This window comes from Malaya genurostris, chromosome 2 (genome assembly GCF_030247185.1).
Source record: "Malaya genurostris strain Urasoe2022 chromosome 2, Malgen_1.1, whole genome shotgun sequence".
Taxonomy (NCBI): domain Eukaryota; kingdom Metazoa; phylum Arthropoda; class Insecta; order Diptera; family Culicidae; genus Malaya; species Malaya genurostris.
In genome coordinates, this window is record NC_080571.1 from 322,905,548 (window position 1) to 322,918,033 (window position 12,486).

At 37.7% G+C, this 12,486-nt stretch overlaps 1 protein-coding gene across 1 annotated transcript in view; it reads left to right on the top strand.

Moving 5' to 3' along the window:
- The first annotated feature begins 1,313 nt into the window (after positions 1–1,313).
- Positions 1,314–12,486, top strand: part of LOC131431349 (NADPH oxidase 5) — a 179,678-nt gene continuing 168,505 nt past the window's right edge. Inside the window, exon 1 of the mRNA XM_058597003.1 lies at positions 1,314–2,440. Within this exon, the coding sequence (XP_058452986.1) occupies positions 1,679–2,440 (762 nt within the window). The 5' untranslated portion in view covers positions 1,314–1,678. The remainder of the gene's footprint in view (positions 2,441–12,486) is intronic.

Genomic DNA, 12,486 nt, shown 5'->3' on the forward strand with positions numbered 1-12,486 from the left:
TGTGAAATTGTTTGTCAAGAGATTGACAGGAACGCGCAAGTAAAATATTTGTTATTTTTATAAAACTGTTTATTGAAACAAACTAATCCACCGAGAAATATAAACCATCATGTTTTGTAGTTTCAATTAGCAATATTTACAATATTAAACCAGATTTTCTTTTGTCACTATATCAACAAAAATATTCGTTTGGTTATTTTTACAATTTTTTTTCTCTGCATGTATATATTGAGATTTCTAGCTAGCGTTTCATGGCACACTTTGGTCGAAATCAATCTCGCGCTCCACCAAGCGGTGAGTGCGGTCATTTTAGAAGGTACCGGGAACGGACCAGATTTTTTTTTATATTTGTAAGCACATACATGTCTTTATTATTTACCTTTGGTAATACCATGACTTTGCTTTGTATCATATTTTGAATCATCATCGTTTAACATTGTTTAAAATACTACAAAATTAATTGTAGCTATACAAAATAAAAGAGCATGTTAGTAAGTCCTACTACTTCATCGTCAGTCTCCAGTTTTGTTTTTCAAACTGACCGCTAGTTGATTTTTCATCAACTTTTTTTTAGTAGTATATCAAAAAAGTCAAGCACGGTATGAAAAAAGCTAAACATTTCATCTCTACTCATGGTACTAAAATTGCTGCGATTTTTTGTGTACAAACATATCCACTGCTACGACCTTACGGAGACCACAAGGGAATTCAAAAAAAAATACGAAAATAATAATGTGCAATCAACGTTTTATCATAGATATACAATAAACCAGCATTTCATGAACTCTAATTAGATCAGCCGATTAACTTCAACGATTTCCGTTCCCATGAAACACCCTAAACTTCACACCGGAAGCCTACACCATTACAAAAACGCATTTCGTACATTCCTCCTCTTATACTGGCGACTGCTAGTCTCAGTTAATCTCATCCTCATTAAAGCAAAACTTAATCCAACCTTGGCAAAGACATTCGTTTGTTTCCTTCCCAAATTCAAACCGATCCCACATTGTCACTAGTAGTATCAATTTCAATCAGTTACGACGAGTTTAACACTCCGAATGAATTACTCGATCAACAAGCTGAACCAAACACGAACATGATGTTGAGCAGCAGAATTCAACTCGCAACGTTGATTGGTCCAAATCGGACAGCCGTGGATGCTGTGGGATGAACTTCGTAACGCATGCGAAGCATGGTTTAAAACGGACTCGGCCAATATAACCCGTAGGGGCACAACATCTTTCGCGTGCCGTTGTCGTTTGAATCATGCTGCTAGCCAAAAGGCGCAACTTGCGGATCGATCGCACGATCAAGTGTCTTGGCCGCGGAGTTGGAAACTGCGAGTCTTTAAACCGTTTTGGAACAGGCAGTCAGTTCTGTTTCGGATTTGCTAGCGTTACGTCGAGCTTAAAACAAGTGTCTCTCCGCTGCCGTTGGTGTTCTAGGTGTTCAGAATCTCCGGTGAAGTTTCTCAGTCCTGGATATCATACATTGGTGAAATTGTGTTCGACCATTCATTTTCCACAAAACGAAATCACTTTTGTACAAAGTGAACATAAAATTATTCCAAAAAGTAGAGAAAATAAAGTGCTATTGCAGGAAAACCATGCAAAAATTGTTTCAAAACTGAACAAGTGACCGAAGAAGAAGAAGAGGAAGATAAGTGTTTATAGCCATGGAAACGCCATCAACTAGCTCGGAAGGCCCCAAGCGACACAGCCTGACCGTGCACAATGAAAACGAAAGTGAAGCCTCTAAACTGTCTCGATCCCGCACTCCGTCACCCCCACTGCCATACAAGGGCCCGAAAAAAGTTTCGTTCTCCGATGAGTTACCCCAGGACGGTGAAGCGTCCGTCTCCGAGGCGTCTTCGGATTCGACTATGGCCCCAAAAGGTGAAAGTGTCAAACTGTCCCATTTCGATGTGAATCCGTTTGTATTTTTGCAACAGAAAAATGATTCCTATTTGAACGATTTACACCAGAGAGGTGACACCGTCGACTCCGTTCCGATGTCCGGCTCGGATATTTTCCCTAACCAGCGGAAAATTTCGATACACGGAACGGATGAAAGTGAATCCGTTGACACTGAACCGAAACCGCCTACGTCGATCTTGAAACCTAGTGACCTAGTTTCCAAGCAACCGTCGGTGAAACCGACCGACAACTTTGATCCAATATCCGCCGGGTTGGTGAATGATCTGCGGGCTCAAAGTAAACTAGTGAACCATCCGATCGTTGGAAAGAAGCAAAATTTGGCCGATAGTGATAAAATTGAGAAAAGTGTCGTAGTGGCCAGTGGTGGCCCGGCCGTCAGTGCAATGGAGCTGGAAGTGCAACGCGATAAACGTCGCTGGTTACTGATATCCGAACTGAGCGCTATTTTCGGCGAAGAGAAACACACCGTCGACGGTTTCAAGCGAATTTTCCGAGAACAGGTGAGTGTGAATAATGTTGTTCTAGTGCAATGAAATTGAACGAAGAATCGTTCCAATCACGTCAAACCAAGTGTGCAGGAGTGCTTATTCATTGAAGAAAAAAACAAACCTATTAGAAAACAATGCAAAGTGCTATTTGTAGTTTTAAATAGTGATTTGCCGTGCCAACGCTTTACCCTGAAGGGGGGAATTATAATTCATACAAACCATCATTTCCATTTATTAGCATATTTATACATTCACGATTACGCGCGAGTGGCGGCGGCGGTTCGTTGGATTTCACAAATTACTTTAACATCTGACAATAATATTCAGCGCCGAGGGTTGGTTGATGATGCTCTCCTCTTGGGTGAAGTGATAGGTTCAGAGCTGCACAAGTGTGTTTTGTGTCATTGCCCTTACAACTCATTATTCTACGGATTGGAGTGTGAGGTCGTGATTTTTGCACTAGCAAGGCGATTGCGAATTTTATGCAATCGTATGATATTATGAAGTCAAAGCACAATTCAGTTGCTGCGAAGTCACCACCCGACGAACAATCATAATTAGGTTAAATAAACGATATAAAAGGAGACTTCAAAGTCAAAGTTATATCTCACGTCTTTTGTGATAACGGCCAATAAACCAACTACCAAGATTCATTTTGACAAAGAATTCCGAAAGACTTGGTACTCACTGAGAGGAGTTCATAATAGTAAACGATAGAGAAAAGTTTTCTCTCTCGTCTGGTGTAAAAATCTAATACTCTACTTTCCATAGCTCGCCTGCCATTTCTCTCAAAAATGAATGGCTTATTAGCCGTTATCGCAAAAACGCGTGATATATTCATTAAACTTTGTTCAATGGCTACACTGGAACTACAACCGTTTCAAGATTTCCGTTCTGATTATTAATCATATCATCTCTTATTTCGACAATAATAATCCTCCAAAAAAATATTGTTATATCTACACACGGAACGACCGAAATTAGCTCTGCGCCTAATTCGTATTACTGTTTTTAAATTAGTTGTTTTTTACAATAAAATTTCCAAAATAACTATGAAATTAGTTAGAATTAAGAATTTACTTTGCTGAAAAAACTCTTATTTTTAAAGAATGTGTTTAGTTGGCGAATATCCTGGACACAAACCAGCAATATTTTAATCCAACACGGAATTCTCAAACTAATCTTGTTAATAATATCAGAAAATTTGTTTCTATTTATCTATCACCATCATTGTTGAAGGACAGTACAAAGAAAACAAAAATGAAATTTGTTTTATTAACAAGTTTTTTAGCCAAAAACTCATGAGAAGTGTCAAAGCAAAACAATCCATGAAAAAGCTTAAAAGAACAGCCTTGTTGAAACTGCTTGCAAATTGTTTAGTTGTTTTTCGCATGTGTTACGATATATCCATATATAAATTTCCAAACCGATTTGTTAAAATGACATAAACTCTTAGTGGAAAGTGTATTTATTCAGAATTTGTGCGCATTTGAAGCGATTGTGCGTAATAATGTTGTTACGCGGAACAGTGAAGTGAGTTTCAAATGTTGCACTTTAATTGAATGTGTCAAATGGTGTATTTTGTATCTTTCAACCTACGCGGTGTATTACTTGTATTCGTTGTTTGTTTTCCGAGTGCTCAAAGTTTTCAGTGAGAGAGTCGATTTCGCGAACTCGAATGAAGAAAACAGCGATTTAGAAGAAAAATTTTCAAAAAGAAGTTTATGTTCCGTTTATGTCTTTTTCTCCAATACATCATTATACCTGCCAATATAGAAAAGACAACCGCGACTGAAATTTTTCTCGGTAGTAGTGTGCCATCTAGTGGCTAGTAGTCATTACGGTTTTAAAGATTTTTCCGTGACAGTGCGCCATATAGCTGCAAATTGCAGAAACCAATTCAACCATTTATGTTGGTTGAAAACAACATTTTATTTCTCTAATTCAACTAAAAAATTAGTTGAATGAAAATGAAGTGTGTCTTAGCTAAGCAATGACAGCACGTTTAATTGGTGAATTCAACTAAAAAAAACCGTTTTAACAAATATTTTATTATTATTAAGGAAATGAGAATTAAAAAATCTAAATTACCAAAAGTACAATTAGAAAATCAACTATTTTTTTCGCCAAAATGTTGATTTCGGTCTTTCCGTGCACGTCTCAAAAAATGTCTTTCATGCTCTGGAATCATGAACAAAACATATAGTTTTGAAAACAATTAAAAATTCAATTCTTTTATTTATTAACATTATGCACAGATAAAAAATTGAGTGTTTTACGTTTGGAACCTAGTGTAAATAAACCAATTACTTGAAGTGATAATGGTGAACATTTATTACTCAGTGAAACAGTGTTTCTACACGTTTGAAGTGACATAGTAGAGATTGTTTATCTGGTCGAACATAACACAAAACCGTGTTAAAAATGTAGGTAACCCTAAAAATCTTTATTTATTTTTAAAAAAGCGCGATTTAAATTGAACTTTCTTTGTTTTGTACGACAAAGAAAAATTTTTTACGTTAAAATCTGAATTTTAGCCTTTTTATTCATGTTTTTCCTATTTTGGAGTTATTTTTCTGGTACTGCTGTCTTAAATTGCTTGATTTAGGACACATATCGTTGTTGTGCAATCAATGCTGAATAAAACTAGACAAATTTCATTGAAAAATAAATAGAGTAAATTAGCGAAATTATTAAATTTACCTAAAATGAGTATTGAAAGATAATGCCTTCAAACGGTTGAACTAAAGTTATGCACTGATAATTTTAGTCAATTTATATGAGCTTGAGTGCATCAACCGCTGGGAATTGGAATTTTGCGACGGCAATTCAAACGCGCCATTCAATCGCAGCGTGTTCTGTGTGTTTGAAACCCTTCGCCCTTGTTACTTTTATAAATTAAATTCATGTCAAAAAGCGTTGTATTGCTAATGCAAGAACATCATCATCGGTATCAAACAGCTGGAAGTAAAACAGTCTGCTGGAAGTAAATCAATGATCGAATTTGAAGCATAAAATTTTTGCGCATACCTGAAAGATTACGAGATGATCATTCATTAACATTTTCTAATTTGTCACCAAATCTTTTTCATCTTAAACAAGGTTAACTTTATCACAACACCGCTGTTAGATAAACACTTGTTATCTTGAATTTCTCAAATCGAATGAACACAATTTCACCAAACGCTTTAACCATCGATGTTGTTTTCATTGACATTTTGAAGCGACGCGAACAGTTTTCAACTAAAAAAGTTGTTGATTTTGCATTGCGATTATTGTTTTGCTTTCAATTGTCTCCGGCATTTGACAGCATTCAAAACAACATATTTTTCAACTACTTGAATATATGCAAATCAAAAACCAAATTGGTTGAATCAAAAAGAAATTAGTTAAATCAACTATCGCAAAAATCAAAAACTGCGATATCGCAATTTTATGATCGAAGGGTTCTCCGTGTAGTTGCTGTAGATGCACCTTATTGTGCATTGGTTGCAATTGCTGGTTGGTTGGATGGTAAGCTGTTAACTGCAGCTGGTGTACTTTGTTCTATAGGGGTTACGTTGGATGGTTTCGTTGAAGGGGATACTTCCCTGTTGTTGGTGTCTGTCACAGGTGCACTGGGGTTGCTTGGGGTTGGTGTGAAGGAAGCACCGTTATCCTTTGGTGTAGTTGTCTCCTTGTCCACTTTATCACATGGCTTACCGTAGTGAACAGCTTTTTGGCAATATTGACATGTGGCCATCTGATTGTCATAGGTAACAAGTGATTTGCACGGAATTCTTATATCTTGACCTAAAATCACATAAGAAGGTATAGCCTTCTTCAAGTGTATGCGTAATAAACGTACGCCATTTAGAATACCGGGGAAAAAATTCTTCCACTTTTATTTTTCGATAGAGAGAATCTCTCCGTATTGGGACATAGTTTTGCGAATATAAGAATCGGTGACGCTTGAGTGAAGATCATGCATACGCACTTCTATAGCTTTATCATCCATATATACTGGAATGTTGTACCTAATGTTCTGTAATCACATTATTTGTCTTATTGCATTGAAGTAAATGCACACGTTTAATGTCAAGAAGCATTTGCTCCTAAAGCAAACCTTCAAGTTCTCGTATCGAAGGTCGAATTTTGCACTGCCTGAAGTCAACTACAATTGTATTCTTTCGTGTCGGCGGTAGCTTTTGTTCGTTTGGTTCACTCATTTCGAGGTCGCTCTATTGTTCACTACACAATACTGTACTTGGTTTCTTCTGGCCCGAACGTAAGCGGTTTTGTTTTATCGACTGACTTGGGTGAGATGTGAAAGCGAACTGAATCCAGTTGATTTGATCTATGCCATGTCATCTAGCAACTTTACACTAATTATCTTAACATCTTCATTCTTACTGGAGTGCTATTGCTTCAAATAGTTTAGAACTTCAAAAATAGCAAGTTCAGCGTGGTTATTTTATTTCGATAATATAATTTTTTAGACACACTGCTTAAGCTCTAAGATGCCGAGGTCAAATTTAGTGCCGTTAAAATTAAAGAAATATAAAATTTATCACATTGAAGGTACTGATTAATCTAGAGCAACGGATATTACCATTGTGATAGAAGCCTGATTGTTTGGATATCATTACTTTCACGATCATTAAATGCTGCAATGAATTTATAAACGGAAGTAACATTTTCATCCATTCTTCAAACTATGTTTTTCAAGCTATTGTAGCTAATACAAAGAACTTTCAGTTTATACATTTCTACAACATCCGTTAGATTGAACTGTGTTTGCTACAAATTTTATTCTCACCAAAAGCGTTGACCATTTTCCTTACACTTGCGAATGAGAAAAAAAAACTGCAAGCAAAAAGAAAGTATGTGTGTGTGCAACCTGTCACAATTCTCCCCAGGAGAGTTTCCTTTGCAAGCGGCATCCCGCATCTTTGCCTTATTGTTGCCCGTAGATTACTGTCGAGGGCTTTCCGCGGGCCGTGCAGGGTCGATCGTCCGCCGTTCGTACGCGGTGCTCGTATCTTCCGCGATCGTACGCGATTTATTACACGAGTTTGGAGTTGCGCGACTCGTTTGAACTCTGCGCTTTGTACGCCGAAACGCAGGCCGTCAACGGTCGACTCGCATTGCGCTCATTCAATCGATAAGCCTGACAAAGCGCACGGTTCCCGGCAATGCGATTCGATCACCCAACGATGACAGTGGCCTGTAAATCGCACAAGGAACGTGTTGCCTCATTTCTTGTTATTCCTTTTCTTAGTTTACCCGGTCTGTCTACCATCAGCGAGTACGCGGGCATTGACAGTAACATATTGAGCGATGAGGTGAAAATGATACGACGATACGAGCCCTTTACCAAAAATGGGATTTGCCCGGTGCCCATCAGGAAGGAGGTGCAAAAGTACAGCTGCACTTGTCCATGTCTTGCGTTCCGAAAAGGGTTTGAAAAACACTTGCCATCAGTTGGCTGCTGCGGTTGCGACACCTGAGAAACAAAACATACCAATTAAGGGTGGTGTGGCCTTTCGTTGACGTTGGTGGAATTATAATGGGAAACTTTGTGGAGACCTTTTTGTTGGGTTTTTTGTTTACCAATATTTAACAACTGTGACACTTGTTAGAGGTGCAAGAGTATGTCATGAGTTTGCGTTGTGATTTTCGAATACTAAATCACAACTATCAATATTTTACCTTGCTGAAAATAGGGTTCATGACAGACAGCCTATAAAAAAAGGGCTCTGACAACGAAGTCGAAACCGGCGGACAAAAATCGATAAAATATTATTGTCTTCAATTTGTCAACCAGTAAAAAATACTGCAACGCATGGGCTTCTTTTTTTTTATTTTTGCTCCTGCAATATCAAAATGTAATGACACTGCCCATGCGTGCCCATGTTCCGTTCCCGATCGGCGCTCGCGGGAGTCAAAGTGTGGAAAGACTACGATTTTTGCTTTTGGTGATTTTTGTTTAATCTTTTCAACAGTTTTCGGTATTGGAACGCACTTTAAAGAAGGCGGGAATTGCAACAGGACCAAGCGAACCAACGACATCTGCCGGAACGGAACGTGGAATTTATCGGCAATTTTTATTGTTCCTTGTGCTCTGTGTGCTAAAACGGGTAAATGATTGCACAAATTGGAAGCAATTATTACTTTCGACATGATAAGTGCTTCAGCCTTGGTGAGAATGAGGTTTCCTTTTTTTCCAGGGCAGAAAAAATTAAGCTGTTAAGTTTCATTAAGTTTGTTTTGACTTTCGTTCCAATAACTACGGCTTGTTTCCGATTTTATGCGTTTTGACTTGTTCACTGTGTTGAAATCAGTGATTTTTTTAATGCATTGGTCCAAAGTAAAATAATCTGTTACTTCATATGACTCAATACTGACATAAGCATTCGGTAGATGATTTCAGCAAATGCGATTTTGCGGGTCGTAAACTTGTATGATTTATCGTAGTAATTATGAACGTTGCTCTCGAAAGTTGACCACAGAATCATGAATCAGTAACATCACAGTAACAGTAACTATCAGGTACTGATTTATTAAAATCAGTTTCCTGGTTTAGCTCTACTCATGTTTTATTGGAAAGACATGAAGATTTGCCTTATTTTTATAGAATTTTCATTGTAAATTTAGAATAAAAATAATGAAAGTAATGAAGATGAGTTTGCCTACAACTTATTCTATTTTTGTATACTATTTTTGTTCAATTAACTATTGCCGAAACTGTAAACCGATTTTAGTTATATTAGTTATAATTAGTCACTTCCTCCGTGCGAAACAAATGACAAACCATTTCTAAAGCTACGTGAACGTATCATGCGCTTATTTAAGAATTGTGAATTACTTGCAGCCCGGGTCGGCGGTTCAAAATATAAGGCACTGATCTAACAAATCAGACGTCGTACATTCAAGTCCTGATATGGTAGGATTCTTAGTATTTTCTTTTGTGTGTCTTCTTTTCCGTGTGTCTTCTTCTGTCGCCCATTTCGATTCAACACTGCTTTTAGCCACTTCTAACATAGAAATAAACGGGTCATTTAATTCTTCCTAATTTTACTAAGACTACTCGTATCCCCAACAGGGCTACCATATTTACAGATTCGCTTTGCTGCACACATTTTTTGTCACAGATTGTAGATTTTTTGTTCATATTTTAGAATTTTATTTAGAACAGATTTCTTCAATTTTTTATGATTATTTCTAAAAACTGACAGACAGCTATGCCGACATTATTTTGGTGAAATTGTTTCAGTAATTTTTGAGTAACTGATTTTAGTTGTCTATCGAGTCCTACGCGAGGGGCTTTCGGAATCAATAACCATTGTAACCAAAGAGATTTCGATTGGCATTGAATTGTCGGGATAATCTAAAGCAATTTTATTCGATCTTTTTCAAGTTCTAATTATGGACGTTTTGTAGCTTACCACTCGCATTATGACATTTAAAAAATTACCATTCTCCTCTCTTCCAACTCCGGATCTGGAACTCAGATCCAGATAATACTGTTACGCAGACGGTTGCACTTTTCCACACGAAATGTGGAACTACGGTAAAACATAACCGGATCCAATAAAAATCATCTACCCTATTGAGTATCTTCGGAATCGGAATATTCATATTTTTTTCGTCTTCGAACAATCAGTGCGTTAGCACTTAATATTGAATTGCAAGCACAACTTAGCAGTTAAACATAAACCGCTATACAGATTTTAAATTAAACTCAACTCTGAGTAACGACTCTTTTACAAATGTCATCGAACTGCAATGTCTAATCTGATGTCTCAAAGAACATGTTAATTATTTCCGAGAAATTACCGAGATTTTCATTCACGCAGAGACAAACTGAGAAATGCCAAAGCGATTCCTGCAAACCTTAATGGGACTAAAAAAACTCTCATCTATCGAAAACTCTAAAACATTTTACTAAATGCTTAGTAAAATGACGTTAACTTGAGGTACTTCTGTCATATGTAAAATGTCAAATATTTCGTTTTGCAGTTGCATCGATGATTTTGGCGTGCACAAACAAGGACATCAAAAATAATGATAAAAAATCAGTCGCGATATGAAACCTTGCGTGGATCATGCGACTCGTCGGAGTGACGGCCGAACCAACTTCAATGTACGGCACTACACAACACAATAAAAATTTTAATTCTAAAAATTACACTAGCTCAAATGAAAACATTTTTAACACAGGATGTGTCATTAAGAAGGACCTATTGAAGTATTGAAAAGCTCCGCTGTTTTGCAACCGGTATTGACAAATCGGCCAGATTCTAACACGTCAATCTTTGCCATTTTAGTCATGGATCGAATTACGCCAAAAAGGCGAACGGAAACTTTAGCCATGTTCATTGAAAAGAATCGTTCAAACCCGTGCGTGTTTATCGTAAAAAATGTGTTAATAGTGACGTATTTTTTACTCGATTAATCAAAATAATCGAATAAAAGGCTAAAGTAATCGAGTACTTGTAATCGATTAACGGTAATGCAACTAATCGAGATAATCGATTAATAGCAATCAATTAATCGAGATCTATATCAATTTGTAGATAACGTTTAGTCTTAGGCTGCAGATAGAGTAAACGCGAGAAGCTGAGCTAAATGGCCTTAGCAAAGCAAATGCGGGATTGATATTAGCAGCAAATCAAGCGATACTCAGCTTTCTATATACAGGGTCCGGCACTCGGAGTGTAACCAACTTCAGACCGCTCGCGCAGCTGACGCACGGGCATCAGCTCTCTAGAAATTTGCTAAATGACAGTTCGGAGTTGTATTGTTTACAAGCGCAAGAAAGCATTTTGCCAAAAGTGAACGCGAAAAAAAAATTTTGACTTGAGAGAGCGAAGGAGTTGCTTCGTTTGGCCGAAAGCGGTCAATTTCCGAACATTGTATTTTCTGACGAGAAAATTTTTCCAATTGAACAATTCGTAAACTCTCAAAACGATAGGGTTTACTTGACCGACCGTTCATACGAGAATTTGAGTCATCGATTGGCCACCAGGAGGCAGCACCCGCAACAGATAATGGTTTGGGCCACTGTAACCGCAGATGGGCGCTCTCCAATCGTTTTCATCGAGCCTGGCGTCAAGGTAAATGCGACATACTATCGGGAAAGTATTCTGGAGGTTGCTTTGAAGCCCTGGGCAGACAAACATTTCGGTGGCAGACCATGGACGTTTCAGCAGGACTCGGCACCGTCTCACAAAGCTCGAGTGAACCAAGAATGGCTGAAAAACAACGTTCCGAACTTCATCACGTCCACACAATGGCTCTCGAATTCACCAGATGCGAATCCAATAGATTATTCTCTTTGGGCTATTTTGGAGAGCAAAGTCCGAACTAAAAGATACACCAGTCTCGAGGCGCTGAAAAAAGTTATTGTCCGTGAGTGGGCCAAAATACCTGCAAGTCACATTCGGCAGCTTGCGATTCGTTTTTTGACCGTCTCAAGGACATAGTCAAGGCAAAAGGTGGTCATATCGAGCAAAAGTGAATTGATTCTGAATTTTGTATTATTTTTACACATTTTGTACTTTGAATTAAGTAAAAGTAATTTTCCAAACTGAATTTATGGCCTTTTCAATTGGTTACACTTCGAGTGCCGGACCCTGTATTGGCCACCCCATCCTCAATTAGGTTTTGCACGAACGTGACATAACCTCACAAAAATGAACAGAATGAACTTTTTTTGACAGTCGACGTGTACTTGTTTACAGTTTAAAAGTTCATCAGAAGTTCATCGTTCGAATGTAAAAATTGCAAGTCGCCTCACACTCAACAGATTCATACATATATCGCCCCTTGATGCTGGAAACACATACAGGTCAATCTTCTTAGTTATATCCACCGTGGAACAGTTTTTAACAGGTTTTTAATTTTTTCAACTTTTAACTTGCAGTCGCAAAACAAAACAAGTACACGACATCTGTCAAAGATGAACTTGATTCATCGGCAGTTCATTTGTGTCGTCATCGTGCAAACCTAATTAGATTTTTTTTCGTGACGTCACAAATGAACAAGCATTCATCTTTGACAGTTTAGCGGTACTG